The following is a 26,565-nucleotide window of genomic DNA, read 5'->3' on the forward strand; positions in this document are numbered from 1 at the left end:
GGAACAAAACTGGCTCACTGGTTTTACCCCAAAGGTGTTTGCTGGCCACCACCTCCCACCTGAGCTTGTTCTCTCTTGTTCCATGCAGTGGTGGGAATGAGGGAGGCCAGCAAGCCCCTGTGTGTGCAGGGAAGGTTTCAAATGCCCAAACAGCCCAAAATAGCTGAGATTTTGGCATGGAGAGGGTATGAGTTGCAGCCTGAGTTTTTCTCCTTCTCTGTTTCTGTACCAGGATTTCTGTGTTTGCAAAGCTCCTGCCAAGGCTGTGAAGCTCAGGGGACACCTGCTGCTGTGATAACCTCTCTCCTTACCCCAAAAGTGCTGTCTAGTTGTTCTTGCCATGCAGCTGGGGGGGTGCCAGGCTCCCTGCAGCTGCTTTCAGCCACTGGGCAGTCCTGAGCCTGCTCTGCTCCCACGAGAACAGGGGCTTGTACCCGAAATGCCTGGAGGCTTTGTCTGTCTCAAAGGAGAAGCTGGTGACTATGGTGTTCAGCAGGGGCACGTTGAGGAAAGGCTGTGGCCTCCAGAAAGGGGGCAGGATGGCCCTGATGAGCCTGTGCAGCTGTATCAGCAGCCACATCTTCCAGTAGGGGATGTGAGAGCCCAGCCTCACTCCGGGGTCTGCACTGGACAGCAGCTGGAGCCTGACCAGGAATCCCTTCCTGCTTGGAGTGTCATCATAGCAGTAATACACCTGTCCTGCCAGCAGCTCTGGCTGCAGCTGCAGGCTCCTGGCTGCAAGGACGTGCATCCATGCCACATTCCCTGCAGAAATAAGAGAGGGAGAGAAGCAGGCAGTCAGGAGGAGCTCAGTTTGCCTGTTTACTGTGGAATGAGTTGTTGGATCTGCCAGCTTCAGTGCTGGGAAGCAGGAGGCACTCATGGTGTGCTCAGCTGTGCTGCAGAGAGGCTGAGCAGTTAATTCAGGCCTCCAAGATCCTTTAAACCTTTGGTCTCCCCTTTGAGCTGGACAATTAATGTGCCTTGTGATCCTGGTTCATGTGAAGCAAAAGGGCAGTGTTCTGTAGTGAGAGCAGGATGAATAGGAGGCAGTGCTCCAGGGTTTCATCCCTGCCTCTGCTGTGAGCCTTTGAAGGAGTCATTTGATTTATCTGGGCCTGATTCTTCTCTAACAGCATTTTCAAAATCTGCACTTTTGGAAAAAGACATGTAAGTGTGCTGCACAGAAATCACTGGATGCCTGCATGATCTAATGTTGAATTACACTCCCTGAAAGGCACCAAAACAAATCCTTCCTATAGGTTTTGTGAGTAATTTCTTGTGCTTCCTAAAACTGGTTATGTAGTGCAGCCTTTTCTGTAAAGAACTTTAAAAGTTGTGGTAGTTTAATTTTTTTTTTCCTAATGAAGAAGTGTCTTTTCCTAGCAAAAACACTTTAAAAACACAGCTGGAATTTCTCTCTGCCCCCCATATATCCCTAAAACACTTCTCAAAGGGAAAAAAGAAAACCCTTCCCAGGAAAACAGCAGTAATAAGAATCCCTTTTGAAATCCTTTAGCCAGTCTAAGTTTTGTGGTTCCAAACCCATTTGTGCTCATTCACCACCCTCATCTCTCTGTCTGGGGAGATGCTGGCTGAGCTGATGTGTGAAATCCCCTGTGATTAAAGCAGGCAGCACCCTCGAGGGGCTGAGCCCTTCTCTCACCCACGTAGGTGTGATTGCGCTCGGTGTCCTCGGGCTCCAGGTAGTTCAGAACACCATTCCTGGCTCTCGCGAGCAGATACAGCTCCTGCAGGAACGCTGCCTTCTCCCCATACACGGTGTTGGCACGGAGGACACAGGTCCTGAGTGTGCCACCATTGCTCAGCTGTAAAATCAGTGAGGGATGGATCCAGTTTGGATGGATCCAGGGGTGGAAACTTCCACAGTCACACTGGGATTCCCAGATAAACCCAAACCCTGGGAATACTGGCCTAGAGGAATCAACATTTGCAAGCTCTGCATGCTTGGCACCTGCTTTGGGTCCCTACAAACACAAGGAGGTGCCCAGATTGATTTTTTTGGTTCTCCTTGAGAGGTGCTGGGTGGAGAGTGCTGGTGGCATGAGCTCTTCTGCAGCTGTGGTGTATAAAAGAGGATTTGCAACAACCAAAACCAGGTACCACAGCAAGCCAGCCCAGCTGGGGCCTCAAACTGGGACTGGGGCAGAGTACAAGTCTCATTTTTACATTCTCCTTCATTGTCTAGAGCTCATCTGTCTGCTGACTGCACTGCCAGTCTAAAACACTGAACAGCTGCCTTGGGTGGGGGGCTGGCTCTGGCTATACCAGTATTTTAAATTCTTAAGTCTGGAAATCCTGGAAATTACATATTTTTTCAGTATGAGCAAGGTGAACCTGGTTCCTTCAGCCCTAATTTAGCACAGCCCTTTCCAAAGTCACACTCCTGCTGGAGCTGAAGCACAGGCTCGAAGGGAAGCACCCTCTGATCCTGGGAGAGTCTGGCAGCTCCTTGCTGAAGTGGGAATATCAGGCTTTGGACAATGTGCTTTATGCATCAAATGTGTTTTATGCAGAGGTTGGATTCACACTTAGACAGGAGCTGTGGGTTCTTCCCAACCATGCCCCTCCTTCCCCTGTGCTGTCTGTAATTCCAGGGGTGCCACCACTGCATTTTGTACCTTTTTTCCATTGGCTTCACGCACAATTTTTTCCGCCATGGCTTTTGTCTTCCCATAGGGCAGCTCCACTTCCCCGCTGTACTCGGTGTCCTCATCTCCTCTGGAACATTGGGGGAGACAGAGAGAGAGTGGGACAGAGCTCAGGGCCATCTGTGCCAGCCTGGTTTGCTCTGCATTCCCCATCCCCAGGGATTTCTGCTGTGGGGGCTGTGGGGCTCTGAGCTCCTCCCTGTGCTTTGCAGCAATGACACCTCAAGGAACAGCAGGTTTGCATGGGGGCAGTGGTTCCTCAGATTCAGTTTTGTCTAATAGTGTGATTAAAACAACATTCCATCAGGCCAATTAGAAGGCAGCAGGGTTACATTTTTAAGCAACTCAAAGAAGCTGAGCAAGGTAGGAAGAGCACAAGAAGATGGAGGGCAAGGAAATTAGAACAGTTCTACTTCACTTTTTCATTAGAGGCAGAGAAAAGCCTCTCATGAGCCATAAACTAAAAGGAGAAACTGCTACTTAATTTTCTCGGAGAGTTGATTAAAGTTGGGAGGTGTTTGCTGGGGATGTGGTGGGGCTGCTGGAGATCTCTGGAAGCCTTGCAATCAGCTGGGCTGTGCTGGGGTTGTTCCTTCATCTCCCATCACAAATTTCCCGTGAGGGGAAGGGGAAGCAGAGGACCCATGGCCAAGGACAAGCAGGGAACACTGGGCTGTGACAGTAGAACAACCTGCTCCTCAGGCTCACCTTAGAGCTGCCAAGGGGAAAGCCTGTGGGATCTCATGGAATGGCCTCATAGGGCCTGGAGAAAGCAGAAAGCAGCTCTGCTCCCCATAGCTTGTCAGCATTTCTTCCCTATGGTTTTAGATCAGCTGAGGCCATTGTGGGATTTGATTGAACATCTCCAGTGGGCTCTGGACTGAAGAAACCTGGCTTGCAGCACTGGGAAGGAGCATCCACTCGCTCCTGTGCTCCCCTGAGTGGCACAGATCAGCTCTCTCTCCCTCCATGTGCTGCTGGAGACTCTCTTCCCGTTTTTAAATTAATTCACTCAGTATTCTGCCATCTGAGAGAAATCCACCCTGGCAAGCCAGGATGTGCCAGGCATGGGGTGCCTCACCCAGGGCAGAGGAATCCTCACCCTCCTGTGCAGATGGGCTCAGACACATCTGGAAGGGCTCAGTGAGGAATTCACACAGCACATCTGCACAGAGGTGTTTCTGTCAAACCCTGCCTGGGACAGCCAGCTCTGACTCAGCTCTCTGACCTTGGGCAAGTTGTTTTCTCCTTCCTGTGCTCAGATCTCCCTGGGTAAAACGTGGCTGATGCTGTTGCCTGGCTCTTGCCTGTTCAGCAGTCTGGCATGTTGTGTGTCAGATATCCCAGCTGAGATCAGGCTCTCCTTGTGCTACAGCAACAGAAATAAATGAGGAGCATCAGGCATGCAGACTCCTCACACACCCTGGGCTTCTATCACCAGACCCTTCTCCCCTTCCTGTGTTTACAGGGCATGAACAAGACAAACCAAAAAACAAGCAAGACAAAAGATTGATTGTGCAAGGTTTGTTGCAAGCCCAGGAGAGGCCCAAGACAATTAGTGGGGGGTTATCTGGAAGTTCTAGTTTTAATTGCTTTCTCTCTCTTTTTTTTTCTCTCTCTTTTTTTTCCTTCTTTTTTCTTTTCACCCCTGCAAAGCTTTCAAAAAGCAGCAGCTTCACAAAGGGACAAACCTGCCTGCTGTTCCTGGGCTCTGCTGTGTGTGCCTTCCCCCACCCCTCTGAAGCTTGGTAGTAACAAAGAGCTCAGCATAATGCTCTTGCTTTTCAAAACGATCCCAGATAAGTGAACGCTAATCAGACTGGAGCAGCATTGTCAGAAGGTATCTCAGCAGTGCCTGTCTCCCAGGGACTGAGACTGACAGAGGCATTTTCTATTCTTGTCGGATGCTGAGGTGTGAGCATTATCCCTGTGCCCATCACCCGGCCACAGACTCCTCCTGCTTTGTCTGTGCCAATTCCCCAGCACGTACAGGGGAGTTGAATAAATTCTGCCAGGAGTGGTGGAGAAGGGGCACAGAGGGAAAGGAGAAGGCAGGCAGGATCACGGGCTGTGGGGGAGAGGGCAGAACAGATGGGTGGGGAGGGGGAGATGGGAAGAGGAGGAAGGAGAAAGGCAGAAAGCATCACCTGAGCTTCCAGTGAGGAAACCAGAGCTGCTCTCTGATACCCCTGCCACGTTGTGCTGCTCCCTGGGCTAAGTTTTGACTGGGGGGATGAGGCTCCTCATTTATCTAATTCCCTTCATTTAAAATCAAAATAGTTGGAGGATGAAGACCTCTCTCTCAGGCTTCCTCTCAGGACAATGGGAGAATCTGAGTGTGTTCTGCAAAACGAGTGAAAGGCTCCAGGTGTGGTTTTGTTTGTGGTGGGGAAGGCTGCTCATACCCCATGAGCATCAGCCTGGGTGGGTTTTACTTGCTCCTCTTGGTGCAAGATCTGGGGCTGATTTTTTCAAGACATCTGTTCACATCTCTCTAAGTCCCAGGACTAAAATACTGACAAAGATGTGTCTGTATCTACATGAATTCTTAGAATTTGTATTTGCTAGTGACCAAATCTCAGGGTTTTGCAGTGACACAGTCTCCAGTGCTTGTGGTCACAAGTGGATTGAGTTGCTCTCATGGATTTTTTCCTAAGCCAGACATTTATTCTGCAGATCTGAGTGCTTAGATGCTTTTCAAAACAACTTGCTTACGTCTTGACTTACTTGTGAGCATGAAATTCAGGCTTGTAGGTGATTTTAAGTTATGTCTTTTCTAGCTGGGCTCAAATTTCTAGAGCCAAGTGTCTGCAGGCAGCTGTGTCCAGCCTGGCTGCCTGTGGAGACATCACTTGACTTGGAGCCAGTTCCCCTGGCACACAGATTTCCAGGGGCTGAGCAGTTTGTGTGGCTACAACCAGGCTTGAAATCAGCCTTCCCATAGTACACATCAGGCTGAGCTCAGATTTAACCTAAAACTTCAGAAGTATCAGCCCTGCTCTCAAGGTGCAGGAATTCCTGCTGCCCTAGGATACAATAGGTATCCTGATGCTGAGCCCTGAGCAGGGGTGGCAGCTGATTGTCAAAATCACTTCTGGAGATCAAACCATAAAACCCCTCAAAATTGTCATTTTGAGCACTGTCTTTGTATTGATCCAAATCCCACCTTCGCCACAGAGGGTTTTCCAAAGCTCTGCTGCTGCCTCTGGGTCTGTGGGTCAATCTTGTGGGAGCCACAAACAGAGAAGGGTTGAGCTGAAGGCCTGAAGTGGTGAATCCTGGAGACAGCCCCCATGAGCACGTTGCCAGGAGGAAGGGTTTTGAGGGATAGAAAGGTACAATTTACAGTCAGAAGCAGGTAACAGAGGGATGTGACTGCACTGAATCCTGCAGGGCAGGTTCACACCAGTGCATCTCTTCCCTAAGAGTTCATGGCCAATTATCCTTTTTTTTTTCTGGGATAATACATGAGATTTGCCCACATTTGGTAACAGGAGCTGGGTACAGGCCTGCCAGCAGCTCCAGTGGAGCTGGGAGCAGGAGGGGCAGTGTGCTGGGAGCAGTGGGGCATCACCTCCCCTTGGGCTGGCTCACTGTAAATCAACAGCCCAAAAACTCTGACCTAGCATCAGGATATAACTTGGCCATATCCCAAACTGTGAGCACTGAAACCTTATCTGAAGATGCTTTTAGGGCTCAGAGGAGCAGGACAGCCTAAACCACACAGCTCTCCCCTTAGGCTGTCACTGGCCAGGCTCAGGCTGGGAAGAGCCACAAGGGCAGAGCAGCAGGGAAGGGTTTTCTAGAAAGAGAAGAGGAACAGACAGAAAGGGAGCACAAATCACAGCTCAGATCTCCATCTGGCTGCAGTCCCAGTGCTGTCTGGCTGGACAGACAGGGCATGGAGGAGCTGTGCTGAGGCTCACCTGAGCAGGGGCTCACAGGAGGCGTTGGGGCCCACGGCAGCGATGGAGCTGGTGTAGAGCAGGTTTGGGATGCTCAGGGCACAGCAGGCCCTTAACACATTTTCAGTGCCTGTGGGGCAGGATGGGAAGGACAAACATCAACCACCTTGCTGTGCAAATCAAAAGAGATTCCCAGGCTTTTTCTGGCTTGGAACTAATCCATCTTTTTTTTTTTTTTTTTTTTTTTAATGGCTGAAAATATGTAAAGCCCCAGGTCAGAGCTGCATTTCTCAGGAGGGGATGGTTTATAACATCCATAGCTCTGATATGGCTGAACCTCCATGGCCAATGGCAACTAAACCTGGACTTTGGAGCTGCTAACAAAGGGAAGTTGGGGGCTTGGCAGAGCAAAACTCCATCTTTTTTTCATTTGTGGGCAGGTCGTTGGTGAACTGCAGCCTTCTGGCACAGGATCAGGGATTTAGCTGCTCATGTTGCTCTGTAGAAGCTCTGCAGGGTGCTACAGGGTGAAATCACTCCATCAGACTCCTGATAACTGCAGAACTTTAAATAAAATATTGAGGGCAGCTTACAAGTCCAGGTGAAATCCAGACAAATCCAAAACATGGTTTGCTTTAAGGAAGGCTGAAGTAGTTGTTCTGTGTGTGTGGTTTAGTGTGGTTTTTTGGAGTATTTTGGTGGGTTCAAACAATGTATGACTCTTGCAGGGGTGGTTTTTGCATTCATTGTGGTTTTGATCCAAGCTGAAGCTGTGAGAACCTCAGTGACAGGGACTGAGGGCCTTCAGCCCTGATAAGGCAGATCTGAAAGGAAGCAGCTTGGGCTGGCTTCCAGAAACCTCCACACTTTGTACCTGGCTGAGCAGGCTCTGCCCTGAGCCTGGCTGCACATCTTGTGTGGGAGGGCTTGTGATTTCCCTTCCCTTTGCTATTAAGGGCATAATCTGAAATTACCAAGGCAATCCTGAGTTTAGGATAATTTCTGAGCACATGAATCCATCTGAAATCCCGCTGGAAAAGAATCAATGTGCTTCTCCATGAGCCTATCACAATATGTAAAGTTAACTGAGAACCCCTGGTGAGAAACATCACTGGAAACAGCTGAGTTAAAATCCATTCAGCTTAACAAAAAGCAGATTAAAAAGTCTTTAAGTGACTAGATGGAAAAAATAATTCTTGTAGAAGAGAACTCTTCAATTCAGTCAACAAGGCTGTAACAGGATTCAGCAGCCAGTGGTTGAAACAGAGGAGGGAATCAAAGCAGAAGATGTAAATTTTGGCCAGAAATGATAATTAACCATAGCCACACCACCACTCCTCAGCATTGTTATGGCTTGCTGAAAGCCATGATAGATAGTCCATTAACTTGCACCCTTAATTCGAGGCAACAAGTCTTTTGAAAAGAAATGGCCCAATTTAGCCACAAATTGTTGGGCTTAGGGCAGTAATTGGATGAATTTCTGTGGCCTGAGCTGCACAGAGGAGCCAGCTAGAGGATTATATACTTGACCTCTCCTGACCCTGCTTTTTTCCATGAAGTCTGCAGCAGGTATCAAATACCATTTTTATTCTTTTATCTGCCATGATTTTAATGGAGAACTTCAGGCTAATCTCTCAATTCAGGATTTTGAGGAGCGCTGGTGAGAGCAGCAGCCCCGTTTTGGGGAGTTCCATGTGGAGCCATGCAAGGAGAGGCAGAAATGCAGGACAGGCTCCTGTTGAGCCATCCCAGACCGTGCTCAAGGAGTCACTGGGTCACACTGAAAAATCCTTGCCTGTGTGGTTTTCTGGGAATGTCACCAACAAGAGGTTTGGTTTGCTGAGGAGGGGACTTGCCTGGTGTTCAGTGCTCTCTGTAAATCCTCCCTGTGCTGAAGCACAGAGCTCACAGTGAAGGGGAAGAGCTCACAAAGCCACTAAAAAGCAGCAGGAACCCTCAGGCTCTGAATATTCTCAGAACACAGAGAGCACAATGCAGGCTCTTAAAAGCACTGAGTTTTGAAAACAACTACAGCAATGAAAAGAAGGCTGGAATTTAAATGCTACCCTTGAATGTATCAGCAAATAGTAGAAGCCCTAAGCAGTAATCTAGTTGGAGATGTATATATATATATATTTAAAAAAAAAATCCTTCCTTTTGGTTAATGACTATTTTAGGAGCTAACAGCCTGAGGTACCACTGGAATTGCTGCTGTAATAGGGATTTCATTATTTTTATGGCCTGTGCTTATTTCCTAGATTTATGAACAGATTTTCTCTAAGCAGATCCTGCACCAAACACAAAATTGCTCTTGGTGGTAGGAGAACAGGGTTGTGGAGCTCTCAGTTACACATGGCCTGTCCATACATGACAGCTCTGACAATTAAACAGCATCACTGCTAATTAAAACAGCATCACTCCCTTCTGGTGGGTGCAGCTCAATGGGTACAGCCTTGTGCTGGTATAGACAGGGCAAAATCCATGGGAAAGCTTTGAGCTATCTAGAACAGGGTTTGATTTTTATTGTTGCCCTTGTCACACACAAAACAGTTTCTGACCACTGTAGGTGTGTCCTGAACCACCTCAGTGCCTTTGGGGGGACCAGAACAGCTGTGCCAGAACTGAGCCCAGATCTGCTGAGCAGTGGAGAGGAGCAGCCCTGAGCAAGGATAGAGGGGCAAAGGGAGAAACTTCCCTGCTGGAAAGGTCCTGAGCACCTTTCCCATCTCGGGGTGTGTGGGATTTGGGAGCACTGAATGTGTGCTGGAGCCTGCTGTGTGAGTGCAGGGGTGTGTGAGTGCAGGGGGTGTGTGAGTGCAGGGTGGGTGTGAGTGCAGGGGGTGTGTGAGTGCAGGGGGTGTGTGAGTGCAGGGGGTGTGAGTGCAGGGGGTGTGTGAGTGCAGGGGGTGTGTGAGTGCAGGGGGTGTGTGAGTGCAGGGTGTGTGTGAGTGCAGGGGTGTGTGAGTGCAGGGGGTGTGTGAGTGCAGGGGGTGTGTGAGTGCAGGGCCCTCTCCAGGCTCACCCCCAACGTTGACAGCTCTCAGCTCCCAGAAGGGCACCGTGCCCCTGTAGTCCACCAGGGCAGCAGTGTGCACCACCACGTGCACTCCCTGCATGGCAGCCAGCAGCACGCCAGGGTCTCTGATGTCTCCTCTCCTCACTGTCACACGAGTGGTGCCTGCAGAAAAACAGTACAGAGATGCAGGGGGAGAAAAAAAAGAGTTCAAATCAGCATCCTCACCTTCCTGCAGAGCGTGGCATGTCCTCTGTAATGGTTTTGGAAGCAAAACCAGGGGGAGACTCCGAGTCAGAAATACAATTTAATAGGAAAAAAGAGAAAAATAAAATACATGCAATAGTACAAAAGAAAAACCACTGAGAGTCAGAGTACAGCCTGACACCCTGCTAGTTAGGGTGGTGGCAGCAGTCCAGATAAAGTGGCCTTGTTTTAGTGGTGATCCTGCAGAAAGGTCTGGTAGCTCCTGTCCTCTGGAAACCAGTGAGTAAGGGCAGCTTTGGAGTTCCAAATCTCAGTTTTTATCAGGGTAGGGAAGGGTTTGTCTCCTCCCCTTGGGTGGAGCATCTCCCAATGGGATGATGGAATTTTATCAGTCATGCAGTGGGACTCAGTGGCCATTAACAGGAGAGATCTCCTGGGGAAAGATAAACAACACTGCCCCACCTGGTTTTTAACAGCTGGCCCATTAGCAGAGGATATCTCCCACAGAGATAAGGGTCACCGCCCTATCTGGTTTCAGCAGCTGCTGATAGAATACACACTTTTGGGCACATCTTTACATTGTAACCCAGGACAATGAGCTCTGCAGGGCAAGGCAAAGCACTCTCTGATAGTGACTGTGCTATTTGAATCATGCACAACTGGGAAAAATTCCTTTTTTTTTAACCCCTGGAGTCCAGGTTTGCATCTGGTTTTAACTCAGCATGGTGCTCTGCATCAAACATGGGTCAGAATCACTGTGTCTGTCACTGCAAATGCCCAGGCTGCTCCCAGGGGAGCAGGACACACTTGGCCCAGGGCTGTGGCTGCTGCAGCCCCCATGGATCAGGGAAGCTGTGCTGGACTCCTTCCTTCAGACAGAAAATGTTGGGTATGCTGGGAATAACCTGGAGATTTCAAGGGACATGGCACAGATGTTTAATTTTTTTTCTTTGTTTAAATTGCAAATACTGTAGACTAAGTAGGAAAATAATGTAACAGGTTTAAAAGTTTCATAGGAGACTCCTCCCTTAGAGCCACTCAGAATTTCCCCCCTATTCCCTTTTACCTCCTCCTTCTTCCTCAGAGTAGCTGTTCCATATGTGGCTACTCTTGGCATCTCCTGTCCATTTTCCTGCTCTGAGACAGTACATTTACAATATTTAAGTGGGATTTTTCCCTTTCTCTATTCCCTAGTTGGGAATGGGCCAGGGGAAGCTGGGGTGAGGAGCCTGTGCTCCTCAGGGATTTGCAATGAGCCACTCACAGGGTTGTTTTGGGAAGGAGATCCCCTCTGCTCTGGGCTGGCAGCTCCCTGGAGAGCCCCACACATCCCAGGGCAGGAATTCCTGGAGGATCACACAATGAGTAGCTCAGGGAAGGGTCTGTGCCTCCAGTTATGGTGTGGAAACCCTCAGAGAAGATCCAGGAGGGCAAGGGGGGAAGAGAATTGTTCCTCAGGGTCCAAAAGGAGGGACAGAATCCTAGCCAGCAGATCAAGTGTTCTCTGAGCAGCCTGGGATGGAGGAGACAGAAATTTTACCAAAGGCTCAGGCTGCTTTCTTAATTAGCATAGCCAATAATCAGTGGACTCACTCTGAGGAGTTTTATCATTAAATCAATTAACAGTGAGTATTAATATGAATTCAGTAGTAAAGCACAGAGTCAATTCAGGGGGAATAGAAGGTGAAAAGAAAGGAGCTGGCCATGTAGCAGAGATGAAACCTTGCCTGGAGCACCAGAGTGCAGAGGAGATGCTCCTGATGAGCAGGGTGCCAGCAGACTCTTGGGGGGAATTTTTCTGGTAACTTGTGGTTTGGGAAAGCCTGGAACCCGTCAGGCTGAAGTGTTAAATGGTCTTTTTCACACCACCTGTGTTAAGGCAGCTGGAGCAAAGCAAGCATGAGGAATTTTCCAATTGACAAGGCCTGATGGGCTCTTCCCAGGGCTCCTAAGGAGGTGAGGGGTGTAACTGCAGCTCCAGTGTTGTTATCAGCTGCCTTGGAGAGCTCCTGAAAGCACTGGGAGAGTTCAGCAGAGCAAATGAAACACTTGTGCTTAGAATTGAGGTAAAGAAGAGGCAGGAAATTACAGAACATTTTGGTTTCAACCCCAGGAAAATTCAGGAGCACACACTCTAACCACGTGTGAGAGCACCTGTGGGATAATGGGCAGGATGGAAGCAGCTGACATGGATTTGTCAAGAACAAATCAGGCCAGATAAACCTCCTTTGTTCTTATGACAAGGTAACAGGCTGGAGGGATATTGTGGAGCGGGTTGATGTCATCTATCTTGATTTTCTTAGGGCTTTGGAAACTCAGCCTCATTCTCACAAGGAGTCAGTAAAACATGGGCTAAATAAGCCCCATTAAGGAGAGCACAAAGGCAGAATTACAGTTCCCAGGGAATTGCCAGCTGTGGTAGGTGGCTGCCCTGGGGCTCTCCAGGGCTTATTGCTGCATTTGAGTCTTTTTGATTGTTTTCATCAGGAATCTGGCAGATTTGTTCCTTAAATCAGCAGATAACATCAGACTGGGAGGGGCCATGCTGGAGGATTTGAGTATGAGCTGAAAGAATTAACAGAGTGGGGGGAAAAAAGTGAAATTTGATAGGAACAGAGAGAAGTTTTTGGGTTTAGCAGGGAGCTGATTTAATGAAGGAATTAAATTGGGCCAGGGCAGCTCAGGAGCTGTTGTTTGTTGTCAACTGAAAAAGGCACAGTGACAGGTAAAACAGGAGGGTAAGCTGCAGGGTGGAAGAGACAAACCCATCAGCTTTTTTGCAGCAATGGGAAGGCCAGAGCCCAAAATTCCATGCCTCCCTTGCAGAGAGGAGCAATGGCAGTGCTGGATGGAGCAGAGCAGGAGCAAGGAGTGTGAGAGCTGCTTTAGCCTGAAGCACAAACCAGCGTGGAGTGGAAGGATGTGGTTTGCAGATGGTGAAGATTGTTGTAAAAAAAAAAAAAAATAATCACAGTAATCCTGTAATACCTCTTCTACCTGTAGGTTTAGATGGGAAACCAAGGAGCCAGCCTGTACCCCCTGCCTGGTGGGGCAGAAATAAATAAAGGGGTGGCCTGGGGACAGAACCAGCACCTGTGGGGGAGGCTGTGGCAGGGCTGGCTCTGCCTGGGGCAGAGGGATGGGGTTGGGGTGGCCCCTCAGGCTGCTCCTGCCTCGTTTTCTGTGGTTTGCTGGGGTGTCAGGCCACAGACCTCTCCTGGAGCATAGATTTTGGCACCTCCCTAAGGTTTAAACAGCTTTTCCTTCAATTATGGGTGCTTTTAAGGTAATTGGCTCCCTGAAACCTGGGGAAACCAGTCTGCTGAGTTCATCTGCCAGGGACTGTGATATTCCCTGGGAGTCTTGACTTGCTCTGGGTGCATCCCCTTTCTGTGCAGATCTCCCAACACCATCTCCCTCAGCATTTTTTGTCTCTCTCAAAGCAGGCTGAAGGTTTGGGCAGTCAGGGACAGGGCACCCAGCATTAGCTGAGCAGAGCACCCTGAGCTGCCATGGCTTGTTTTGCATGGGTATCCCTGAATCCAGTCAAACAGGATTTGTCCTGGTTGTTTTTCCCCAGCAAATCTCACTGTACTCAACCCTGCATGAAGGCAGCTCTCAGAATATGATCAAATGGATTAATTCAGCATCTCTGAGTGTTTACTGAGACTCACATCCTCGTTTTTTAAGGCTGCTCTAGGTTTATCTCCATTATTTCCATAATTTATTTCACAATGCCTGCAGTAGGCACTGGGTTTGATTCTGTTGCTGTCAGGAATTTTAGTTATTTTCCTCAGAAGCAGTGGCTGGTTGGAGCAGCTCAGGAGGATGTTGGTTCAGCCCCTTTGTGTCAGGCTGGCTGAGATCAGCTGGGCAGCCAAGTTCCCATGTCACAGCCTCTGAGACTGATCCCTGCCTGGGCTCTCAGAGCCTCCCTGGGACACAACTCCTGGCTGATCCATCCCTGGGGGTCTTCTCTCTTTGGCTGAGTCCTAGGCTGTAAAACTTGTGAGCTGCAAGTTGTTCCTCACCCAGTCTGTTTAACCCACCTGGAACTGTGGCATCTCCAGGGTTATCCCACTGCCAGGACAGGGAGGGTTATGGCCACTGAATTGATGCTGATGCCCTTTTCTTACCTGTGCTGAATTTTTCTACTTCTTCTCTTGCTACTGAATCAAAAACTCTGACTTCTTTGATGTAGTCTTGTTGAGACAGGAGCTCTACAATCCTCTCCCCCACAAAGCCACATCCTCCTGTCACCAGGTAGACCCAGGCTCCATCCATTTCTGAAGGTGTTTTTGTGGTTGAGCAGCAGAGAGAAGCAGGCTGCCAGGATCCTATGGTGCACTCAGCCAGTGTTTTCTGAGCTAAGTCTAAAGTTTAGCTGTCAGAATGCTGCTGGGTGAGCATTAACTCCAGCTGGTTACACATAAATCAGGCTTTCCTTGGCACAGCTCCTTCTGGGCTCTCTGACCCAGCCTTTCCCTCTCCCATGGTCAGGGGGCACCTCTGGCTTGCCTTGCTGCCAAAATTTGGATGCCAGAATTTTTCCACCCTGGACAGCCCCTTCCCACAGGCAGGTTTATCAGCTGTTGGAGCTCTGGGCAGCTGCTGCCAGTGGGAAGCTCAAGGACCCTGTTCCCAAGCCCTGGTGATTTGTAGGGAGGCTTTAGAACAGCAAATGCAGTGCTGAGCTGTGTCAGGAATGGGCATCTGGGGTTTTGTGGTCATAATTCCACCAGTCTGAGCATCTGGCATGGCTCTGCTGGCTGGGTGTGCCTTGAGTTGAATGCACCACACACCCCCCTATGATATAGATATAGATACATATATTTATAGTTTTATGTATATATTTAGGAGGAGAAAGACCTCTCATCATTTGAAAACCATATTGAAGTGTAAACTCTGTCACAACCTTTGGCAAAGTGTTCTAGCAATCACTTCTCATCACTGATACAAGTTTTATCTGCCAGCCCATGGCTGACACACCTTTCCCTGCTGTGCTGCACAGAGTGTGTGTGCTCTTTAGTTTCCCACTGGAGTCCAAAAATGGGATCATCTTTGTCCAAGAGCACTTGATCCTGTCCTAAAAGTGGGATGTGGCAGGGGAAAGACCTGTCCTGTTTCTCTCTGCCTCTCCCAAGAAGGCTCAGAGATAACAAAGTCAGGCCTGATCAGCTCCCAGGCTCTCCTTGATGCCAACATCCTTCAGTCTGGAATAATCCCATTTTTCCCAATCCACCTCTGAAGCAGGTTGTGTCACTGTTTTTGGTGAACTGTTCTTAGAGGGTAAATGAGGTAATACAGTCTCCCTGCTAATTTCTCCTTTTTACAGTGTAGTAGCTGTTTTTTCTATAGTGTTGCCTGGGAAGTTTAGGGTGAGTTTGTTCCTGTTTCAGGTTCTGCTTTCCCCATCCCCAGGCTGGAGACAATTTCACCTGTTCACAGCCAGAGCCATTCCCAGCACAGTGCCTGGCTGGCTAAAGAGCCACTTGGTGCTGAGCATGAGGTTAATGAAGAGTTAAGGCAGTGAACTCCAAGAGTAGCTGTGCTTTGTTTGTGAATAAATAGTTTTCTTTTAATCAGCTCCTGCTACAAGTTCAATGAGTTCCCCTCTGCCATTGATTTTCCTGGGCTGTGTTAAGCTCAGCAGAAGCCAGTTCCCCTCGCTGTGATTACAATCAGTGGCCATAATGGCCCAGAGACCAACATGGGCCTGATGCTAATTTGGTGCCTGGCAGACCAGCACAGCCACAAATGTCCCAAGAAATTAATTTAGCCTTTTATCCAGCAAGTCCCAATCTGTACAGTGGTGATTAACAGAGCTGCCTTCCCTCAGAGGACTTTCTGCAAGGATAAATACATCGGAGTTGGAGGTGTTAGGACTCAGAAACTGAGATAAATACACCCTGAGAGACCCAGAGAAGTGCTGCATGGGAATGTCTGCCACGAGGTAACCTTGAGCATGTCCTCATCGTGATGCAGAACACCCTGTGCAGCAGAGGTCTGGCTCTGTGGGCACTGCTGTGTTTACAAGGCTCTTCTGGTATCTGCATCTCTGCAGTGTCATCTGATCAGGAGGGGAAAAACCTGGCTGGGATTTACATATCTCTTGTTTTCTTTGGGATATGGAAAACAAGTTCAGAGCCCAGAGGTGTGACATCAGTGACAGGGACAGCCCTAGAGCCTCCCTTTGCTAACACAGAGTGTTGCACCTCGAGGGGCAGCTGCTCTCAGAGCAGGAGGTTAAAAGAAGGTCCTTGCCCACACCCTCTTCTGGCACTTTGAATTGCCACAAGAGATGATGGCTCTGGGGGTCTCCATAAGCCCAGAGGCACCCTGAGAGAACACCCAAAGGCTGCTGGAGGAGGCCCAGGAGGTACCAGGGGATGTCAGGGAGGGGTCTGAGCAGCCCTTGCTGTCTTAGCTGAGCCAACTCGACTTCCTTGTACTGTGAGGAAACTTTTGGGGAAGTGAGGAACACTGCAAATATCAGCAGATTTTAATTGACATTGCTGGGCAGAGCACAGTTCTCTGTCTGGCTGTTCCCCCCTCACAATCTGCACAGCCATCCTCTGAGTGCCCTGGCTGAGCCCAGCACAGCTGAGACCCCTGACACAAAATTCCTGCAGGAACTGGAGGGCTGCTGGGCAGGAGGAATCTGGGGAGAGCCTCACCCTGCAAAGCACAGCAAGGTGCTCCAAGGTGATGTCACCTGAGGGGCTGCCTGAGGAGCCAAAACACCTCCCCATGAGGGCAGGATGTGTCCCTGGGTTTGGGAGGTGTGCCTGGGTTTGGAATATGTCCCTGGGTTTGGGATGTGTGCCTGGGTTTGGAATATGTCCCTGGGTTTGGGATGTGTGCCTGTGTTTGGGATGTGTCCTCTGGGTTTGGGATGTTGTTGTGGGTTGGCGAGGTTTAGAAATTTTTCCCATTATTATGTTAAGCTAGCCAGGATGGCTCTCCTATTAGCCGTTAAGAGCTGGAGACAAAGGACTAGCTGAAGCAAGCTTATGGCCCATTAGGGAAAGGTGGAGTCCTGCTTTTGTTTTCGGCAAGTAAGAGGACACTGGGGGTAGGAGAACTCTACAGCTCGCCGGCCGAACTCGAGGAGAGAGGTTCTTTTTCTCCTGTTGGGATCAGGCTTCTTGGATTTGGACTGCTAAAGCTTCCTGCTTCCTCTGAACAACTGGGAACTGGGACGCCCACGGTGAGCAGAGTTTCCTTCCTCACCCTTTTCTTCCACCTGGGGCGGTGAGGCCACCTGGCCCCCTCCCCTGCCCCTGCAGCAGCCGCGACTGAGAAGCCGCCCGCCCTGGTCCATCGGAGAGCCATCGGTGACTGAAAAAGGGACTGGGACTGCATTCCGTTCTGTTCTGTCACTGTTTTTTTTTCTTTCGTATAGCTGATGCTGTTTTTGTTTGTCTTATAAATGTTTCAGTAAAGAACTGTTATTCCCAACCTATACCTTTTTTGTGCCTGCGAGTTCCTGAATTCCCTTTTCCTGGTAATACTGTCCCTTTAAACCGGGACAGATCTTGGCGCCCGAACATGTGGCACGAGGTTAAGGAATAACAGTTCTTCAGTTGCCTGAGACTGGTTTTTTTTTTGTGTGTGCTAGCAACATGTGGTCCAGTTTAATCTGGTTTGGGCTGCACGTGTTCATACATGTATCTCTCCCATTTGCAAACCCTTACATAAGCATGGGCCCTGTAACTAAGGCTACTGTGACTGTTATCGAACTTGCTTTATGGGTTGATAAGGTGAGGAATTCATGGATTTTTAACTTCCTTTGGATGGCGGGTACATGGATTCAGGGATACCACACACTAAATGCATGTTTTTGGGATTACTTTAATAATGGCACCTACTGTGAGGGAATAACACCAGGGGAAATTTTCTCCCAACCCCTCACCCAAATTTTTGGGTCTACCCCACCAGTTTTTGAAGGGTTCAGATTTCCTCTGAATGCTAATGATATCGTACAGTGGCTGGTGTTACTGATAGGCTTGTCCTATTTAACATTAAGAGATAACGGGGGATTGAGCTGGATAACAACTCTGGTACATACTCCAGGAAATAGGGATGCTGCCACAGAGCCTGACCCTGCCCCAGAGACTAGGGATGCAGCCACAGAGACTGACCCTGCCCCAGAGACTAGGGATGCTGCCCCAGAGCCTGACCCTGCCCCAGAGACTAGGGATGCTGCCCCAGAGCCTGACCCTGCCCCACAGCCCATCTCAGAAAAAACCACCCGGAGTGGGTGGGGCTTCTAGTGAAGCAGATGAGTGAGATGGGCCAGATGATGAAGGAGTACCTCTCCCCAGCTGGTGACAAGCCCTGCCATAAAGGGGGAGAATCCAGTGATGCTGTAGTGGAACCCATAGGTGTTACATCTGCCCAGGGTCCAGCTGAATTGCAAGGGCACTCACAGCCAGCAGCAGTCGCCCCTGTAGAAACTAGGAAGTCTAAAATGAAAGCAAGGCACCTAGACAAAGAGGACCAGAGAGGAGGGCCCTCACAACCAGCAGGGGAGCCAGAGGTTGAAATCATCACTGAGTCCCTGTCTTATGAAAATCTCCACAATCTGCGGAAAGATATTGCACGACGGGGCCGGGAGGCTTTGACAACTTGGTTACTTCGGGTCTGGGACCTTATGGGTACAGGTGTGCACCTGGATGGTACAGAGGCAAGGAATTTGGGATCCTTGTCCCAGGACTCAGGTGTGGACCAAATATTCGTAAGGGAGCCAGGCCCACTTCCCCTCTGGGAGCGGCTTTTAATGAGTGTAAGAGAGAGGTTTGTCAACAAAGAAAGAATGCAGGAGTACCATAATAGAATGCATTGGAAAACCGTTGAGGAAGGCATTCAACAGCTGAGAGAGGTGGCGGTACTGGAGGTACTCTTTGGGAGGGATGGACAGCATGACAATGACCCTGACAAGGTCAGGTGCACAGGACACATGCTGTGGAACCTGGCAAACCGAGGGCCATCTCAATACACCACCTTCATTACAATGATTAATGCTGATGAGCACCGAGAAACAGTGAGCTCTGTTGCTAACAAGCTTAGGGATTTTCAGAGTATGATGAATGGCGTAGTGCAGGCCCAGGTTTCTGCCATGGTCCAGGAGGTGAGGGGGATGAGGGAGGAGATCAGGGAGGTGAGGGGGATGAGAGGTGACATAAGTGAGATGAGGGAGGAGATCAGGAAGATCAAGGCAGCACCAGTGCGAGCCTCATACCCCAAGGTTACAGCCCCACGCCCCCCAGCTTGTGGAAGAGGGTACACCCCACGAGCTGACCTATGGTTTTTCCTGCGTGACCATGGGGAAGACATGGGAAAATGGGATGGGAAACCCACTTCTGTCTTGGCAGCACGGGTGCGTCAACTCAGGGAGGGAAATGCTAACTGAGGGAGCTACACTAAAGTGAAGGTAGCCTCAACCTCCCATGACCAAGGTGCTGGGCATTACAGAAGGGAGGATGATCTGTCAGACCCACTTGAAGGAACCTCCACTATGTATGTTCAGGAAAGGAATAATAGCCAGGGCTAGAGGGGCCCTGCCTCTAGCCAGGGAGAGGCACGGGATAACAGAGTCTATTGGATGGTGTGGGTCCGATGGCCTGGCACATCAGAGCCACAGGAATACAGGGTATTAGTTGATACTGGTTCACAATGCACTCTAATACCATCAGAACATGTGGGGGAAGAGCGTGTTTCCATTGTTGGGGTGACGGGGGGATCACAGGAATTGTCTTTGCTGGAAGCTGAGGTGAGCCTGACAGGAGAGGGGTGGCAGAAACATCCGATTGTAACTGGCCCAGAGGCACCGCCCATTCTAGGCATAGATTTTCTCAGGAGTGGCTACTACAAAGACCCAAAGGGATACAGATGGGCTTTTGGAATAGCTGCTGTAGTGGCAGAGGGCATTAAGCTGTTGAACACCTTGCCTGGACTGTCAGAAAACCCATCTGCAGTGGGACTCCTGAAGGTGGAAGAGCAACAAGTGCCAATTGCCACCTCAACAGTGCACCGCCGGCAGTACCGGACGAATCGAGATGCTGTGATCCCCATCCACGAGATGATCCGTGAGCTGGAGAGCCAAGGGGTGGCCAGCAAAACCCACTCACCCTTCAACAGCCCCATCTGGCCCGTGCGCAAGTCTGATGGAGAATGGAGATTGACTGTGGATTATCGTGCGTTGAACGAAGTGACTCCACCGCTGAGCGCTGCCGTGCCGGACATGCTGGAGCTCCAGTACGAGCTGGAGTCCAAGGCAGCAAGGTGGTATGCCACCATTGACATTGCCAACGCATTTTTCTCCATTCCTCTGGCAGCAGAGTGCAGGCCTCAGTTTGCCTTTACATGGAGGGGCGTGCAGTACACCTGGAATCGTCTGCCCCAGGGGTGGAAACACAGCCCCACCATCTGTCATGGACTGATCCAGGCTGCACTGGAAAAGGGTGAGGCTCCAGAACACCTGCAATACATAGATGACATCATTGTGTGGGGGAACACGGCAGTGGAGGTATTTGAGAAAGGAGAAAAGATCATACAGATTCTGCTGAGAGCCGGCTTTGCCATTAAAAAGAGCAAAGTCAAAGGACCTGCCCGAGAGATCCAGTTCCTGGGAGTAAAGTAGCAAGATGGACGGCGCCAGATCCCCACTGAGGTCATCAATAAGATCACCGCAATGTCTCCACCAACCAGCAAGAAGGAAACACAAGCTTTCCTAGGTGCCATAGGCTTTTGGAGAATGCACATTCCTGAGTACAGCCAGATTGTGAGCCCTCTCTACCTGGTCACCCGTAAGAAGAACGATTTCCACTGGGGTGCTGAGCAACAGCAAGCCTTTGCCCAGATCAAGCAGGAGATCGCTCATGCAGTGGCCCTTGGCCCAGTCAGGACGGGACCAGAGGTAAAGAATGTGCTTTATTCTGCAGCCGGGAACCATGGCTTGTCCTGGAGCCTTTGGCAGAAGGTGCCTGGGGAGACTCGAGGCCGACCTCTGGGATTCTGGAGCCGGAGCTACAGAGGGTCTGAAGCCAACTACACTCCCACAGAGAAGGAGATCTTGGCTGCCTGTGAAGGAGTCCAAGCTGCCTCAGAGGTGATTGGGACGGAAGCACAACTCCTCCTGGCACCCCGACTACCAGTGCTGGGGTGGATGTTCAAAGGAAAGGTTCCCTCTACCCACCACGCCACCGACGCCACATGGAGCAAGTGGATTGCCCTCATCACACAACGCGCCCGCATCGGAAACCCGAATCGCCCTGGGATTTTGGAGATAATTACGAACTGGCCAGAAGGTGAAAGTTTTGGTCTTGCCGATGACAAGGAGCAAGAACAAGTGAGCCGCGCTGAGGAAGCCCCACCGTATAACCAACTGCCAGCAGATGAAACATGCTACGCTCTTTTCACCGACGGCTCCTGCCGCGTCGTGGGAATGAACCAGAAGTGGAAAGCCGCCGTATGGAGCCCCACACGACAGGTTGCACAAGCTACTGAAGGAGAAGGTGGATCAAGTCAATTTGCTGAACTCAAAGCTGTTCAGCTGGCCCTGGACATTGCTGAAAGAGAGAAGTGGCCAAAGCTCTACCTTTATACTGACCCGTGGATGGTAGCCAATGCTCTGTGGGGTTGGCTGGAAAGGTGGAAAAAGGCAAACTGGCAACGTAGGGGAAAACCAATCTGGGCTGCCGACGAGTGGAAAGACATTGCCACCCGGGTAGAGAAGCTACCTGTGAAAGTTTGTCATGTGGATGCCCATGTCCCCAAGAGTCGGGCTAATGAGGAACACCAACACAACGAGCAGGTTGATCAGGCCTCAAAGATAGAGGTGTCACAAATAGACCTGGATTGGCAACACAAGGGAGAATTGTTCCTGGCTTGATGGGCCCATGACGCCTCAGGTCATCAGGGCAGAGATGCCACGTATAAGTGGGCACGAGACCGAGGGGTGGATCTAACCATGGACAGTATCACTCAGGTTATCCATGACTGTGATACGTGCGCTGCCATCAAACAGGCCAAGCGAGTGAAGCCCCTCTGGTATGGCGGGCGTTGGTCCAAATATAAGTACGGGGAGGCCTGGCAGATTGACTACATCACACTGCCTCAGACCCGCCAAGGCAAGCGCTACGTGCTGACCATGGTGGAAGCCACCACCGGATGGTTGGAGACCTACCCTGTGCCTCATGCCACTGCTCGGAACACCATCCTGGGCCTTGAGAAACAGGTCCTTTGGAGGCATGGCACCCCTGAGAGAATTGAGTCAGACAACGGGACTCATTTCAAGAACAGCCTCATAAACAGTTGGGCTAGGGAACATGGCATTGAGTGGGTGTACCACATCCCCTACCATGCACCAGCAGCTGGGAAGGTCGAACGGTGCAATGGCCTGCTTAAAACCACCTTGAAGGCACTTGGTGGGGGGACTTTCAAGAACTGGGAAAGTAATCTACCAAAGGCCACATGGTTAGTGAATACCCGAGGTTCCACTAACCGAGCAGGCCCTGCCCAATCTGAGCTCTTGGGAACACCAGATGGGGATAAAGTTCCAGTGGTACACATGAGAGGTATGCTGGGGAAAACTGTTTGGGTGAACTCTGCCTCCAGCAAAGACAATCCTGTCCGTGGAGTGGTTTTTGCTCAAGGACCAGGTTGTACCTGGTGGGTGATGCAAAAGGATGGAGAAACCCGATGCATACCCCAAGGAGACCTTGTTCTGGGGTGAACTACCTATGATACTGTGTCTGTAACTGCATGTATGTATGTAATTTAAAGGTTCTAATTTAATGTAGTATGTTAGCATGGAAAAACATTGGGGTGGATAATGTTGTGGGTTGGCGAGGTTTAGAAATTTTTCCCATTATTATGTTAAGCTAGCCGGGATGGCTCTCCTATTAGCCGTTAAGAGCTGGAGACAAAGGACTAGCTGAAGCAAGCTGATGGCCCATTAGGGAAGGGTGGAGTCCTGCTTTTGTTTTCGGCAAGTAAGAGGACACTGGGGGTAGGAGAACTCTTACAGCTCGCCGGCCGAACTCGAGGAGAGAGGTTCCGTTTCTCCGGTTGGGATCAGGCTTCTTGGATTTGGACTGCTAAAGCTTCCTGCTTCCTCTGAACAACTGGGAACTGGGACGCCCACGGTGAGCAGAGTTTCCTTCCTCACCCTTTTCTTCCACCTGGGGCGTGAGGCCACCTGGCCCCCTCCCCTGCCCCTGCAGCAGCCGCGACTGAGACGCCGCCCGCCCTGGTCCATCGGAGAGTCATCGGTGACTGAAAAAGGGACTGAGACTGCATTCCGTTCTGTTCTGTCACTGTTTTTTTTTTCTTTCGTATAGCTGATGCTGTTTTTGTTTGTCTTATAAATGTTTCAGTAAAGAACTGTTATTCCCAACCTATACCTTTTCTGTGCCTGCGAGTTCCTGGATTCCCTTTTCCTGGTAATACTGTCCCTTTAAACCGGGACAGATGTGTCCCTGGAAGTGTCCTCTGGGTTTGGGATGATGTGCCTGGGTTTGGAATATGTCCCTGGGTTTGGGAGATGTCCCTGGGAAGTGTCCCTGTGTTTAGGATGTGTCCCTGTGTTTGGGATGTGTCCTCTGGGTTTGGGATGTGTGCCTGGGAAGTGTCCCTGGGTTTGGGATGAGCTCCTGTGTTTGGGATGTATCCCTGGGTTTGGGATGAACTCCAGTATTTGGGATGTGTACCTGGGTTTGGGATGTGTCCTCTGGGTTTGGGATGAGCCCCTTTATTTGGGATGTATCCCTGTATTTAGAATAAGTCCCTGGGTTTGGGATGTGTCCAGTATTTGGGAAGTGTCCCTGGGTTTAGGGTGTGTCCCTGGGTTTGGGATGTGTCCCTGGGTTTAGGGTGTGTCCCTGGGTTTGGTCTGGTGCCTGGGAATGCAGAGGTGCCTCTGTGTGACCTACCTGGAGACAGATCTCTCTGTCCAACACCTGCAGAGGAGTCAGTCCCACCGAGGGCAGGAAACCTCAGCTCTGCTTTTAGGCAAGAAAGGCCCTTTTTGCCCACAGCAGGTGCCCAGAAGCAGGGCCTTCGTGCACATCTTGTTTTTAAGAGCCCTGCAAAGGAATTTTCCCAAAGAGAAGGCTGAGATGTCAGGAAGGAAAAGCAGCTGCCCTGATTTCAGGTTTCAGTTTGCTTGAACTTGCTCTGAACTTGGTAAATAGAGGACAGCTGACATGATTTTCATTTACAGTAAGTTTATTTCTCAGTGCATTACATGAAAGGTCTTTGGTATTTGTGGGTCCTTGAATATTGTTCCCACTCTGCTCCGTAAGAAAATGCTGAATACAAAACATTCCATATACAGTAACAAACCCCATAGCAATAAAGAGAAATAGATATTTTGAACAATAACATAGCAATATGAAAACAGATAAGTAACCATGCAAGAGGTGGAACAAACAGGTTGTGTTTACAACAAACAGTGAAGCCTGCCATAAATGAGTTCATCCTGTCAGATGAGATTTATTCTTGCTCTAAGTTAAGAAATTACACATGATTGCAAGATACTGCCTATGGCTGCCCTAGGAAACACCAAATGGTTGTAAAGCTGATCCCCAGGAGAGAAGCCAGGGCCATCAGCACACATACAAACACTGATATAAATAAAAAAAGGCACTGTGTAAAATAACTGGTGAACAAGTTACCATTTCCTTCTGTGGCTGGGAATGTGCCTTGGGAACAATTATAGCACCTTTAGTCCCTTGGTTTCACAGGAAACCAAGAAATCTGAGAGACTCTGGGTGGTTGAACCCCTACACCCCCAGTGGAATGTCACCTTGAGTCAGACAGGAGCTGTAAGTGTGCAGGAGGATGGGTTTCCAGTCACTGGATCAGGAGGGAGTTCCAGAAGCTGATTGTCTTTAGACACCTCTGTCACAGTGCTCAGGGTCCCACATGACAACAGCTGATGGCAGAGCCTGGAGCAGAGCCCACACAGCACTGCATGCTGCTCCAGGCCTGGATCTGATTTTAATGCCTGTTCCTGTGAAAGCTGATGGCAAAATGACCGTGGAGTTTGGTGGGAGCAGGTGAGGGATCTTCTCTCTGGTTTATTCCTATTTCCCTGGGTTGCTATCAATTCCTTACAGTCAGTGCAAATTAGACCCTCTGGAGAGGAGCATTCCCTGCCTCCCAGGAGTTCCAGGTTGCTGGTGAATGTGATGGTGCATGACTTGCAAAGGGTTTTGGTTGTGCAATGTGCTGCTTCTGGTTAGCTCAGGGCAAGGAAAACACTACTACTACCAGAGCTGATCCAAGTCAAAAACACACTGGAGCTCAAACAAACATCAAGAATTTCAAAAAAGTCTTAAAGAAAAAAAAAAAAAAGGAGAAGAACACACTATGGTATTGCACAGTATGTATGTAAGATAAAGCACTAAACATTTCAATTAAAATATATTTCTAAATGAGCACGCATTCAAAATAAATCCCCTAAGTTACATAGACATGGCAAGAAGCATTATATGCCCTGGCTGAAATGAACCTCAGGATCCTGCCTATGATGGAGAATGTGGTTGGAATGGTTTGCTTGGTCATCAAATCATTAATGTCAGTGTGTGAGGCTGTGCTCACCTTTAAATGTAATTAAACTGGGGTGGCACAACAGTGTGGTCCAGCCCTCGTGTGAGTGGAGAGGAATGAAACCCCAGCAGAGGGAGAAAGTCCATCTGGTACAATCCTGCTGTCCCCCAATTAAAGATACAGCACCTCATCAGAGAGATGGAGCAAGCAAAGCAAGGAGAAAACAATGACATAGCTCGTACTATCAATAATTAAAGTGGTCTCAACCCAAACCTAAACAGCCTTTTGACAACTGACTTGGCAGGATTAATTGCAAACAACTTCCATTAATTTTTCCTTTCATCTTGTCAGTAATTTGTTTTAAATAATATAAAATTCCAATCCTTGTCAGTATGGATGCCTCAGCAATGTGAGTGACTAAGGCATTGGCACTCACCAAGTTCATGCAATGGCTTTGAATTCAGAAGACAAACTTGGAGAAAGAAAGATTTCTCTTTCAGTTCAGAGTGAAGCCTCTGAAATGTCAGGGAAGTAAAAATGGCCTCACTGCATTCCCTCTTCCCCAAATTCAACCCTGCAGCTATAGCACCAGTGAAACTGAATTTCCCCATTTCCCAAAGGTGGCTTTGGTTGGGTTTGGTTCCTGAAGCTGCCATGAGGACAGATTGTTCCTCTGGCACCAGCCTGCCCAGTGCATGAGTTTAGACTGATCTGAGATTTCTCCTCACTCCTCAGGCCTGATTTTCCAACATCAACAGGCTGATTTATCTCCTGGAAGCACCACTGAGGTCTTGGAGTGTCCATATGATCCAGACCAAGATGATCCCAATTCACCACAGAGGTAACCAAATACTAATCAATTCCTGCACAGGAATCAGCCTGTAAATGAGGAAACATCCTTTTTTTTTACATTTAATTCTTGGATGGAATGATTATTCCAAGAATTTTCCCATGGCTGCACTTTGCTTGGCTGGCCACAAACAGAGCTCTTGCCCTGGAAGGAGGGACATGGGCCCTTACCAAAGACATCCTTAGAGTTAATGCTGGGTTTAGAGTTTGAAATTAGGATTTTAGTTAAAAGTTAGAAGAAACTGGGCTTGAGATACTTGCCTGAAACTTAAATAATTGATTCCTGTCCATTTATGTTTGCTGAGCTGTGCTTGCAATGGGAAAGGATGAAACTGGTGGGTAGGTCCAAAGAACACAAATA

At 49.4% G+C, this 26,565-nt stretch overlaps 1 protein-coding gene across 1 annotated transcript; it reads right to left on the reverse strand.

The window, feature by feature from the left end:
* Window positions 1-325: 325 nt before the first annotated feature.
* Window positions 326-14,081, reverse strand: LOC117006192 (3 beta-hydroxysteroid dehydrogenase type 7-like). Its single transcript, XM_033078550.1, has 6 exons — window positions 13,934-14,081; window positions 9,600-9,755; window positions 6,599-6,707; window positions 2,643-2,742; window positions 1,667-1,829; window positions 326-765 (listed from the first exon to the last, which is right to left on the reverse strand). Exons 1-6 carry the CDS (start codon window positions 14,079-14,081, stop codon window positions 326-328), a joined length of 1,116 nt encoding a protein of 371 aa, XP_032934441.1.
* Between the last annotated feature and the right edge of the window lie 12,484 nt (window positions 14,082-26,565).

This window comes from Catharus ustulatus, chromosome 22 (assembly GCF_009819885.2).
Source record: "Catharus ustulatus isolate bCatUst1 chromosome 22, bCatUst1.pri.v2, whole genome shotgun sequence".
In the NCBI taxonomy this organism is placed as follows: Eukaryota; Metazoa; Chordata; class Aves; order Passeriformes; family Turdidae; genus Catharus; species Catharus ustulatus.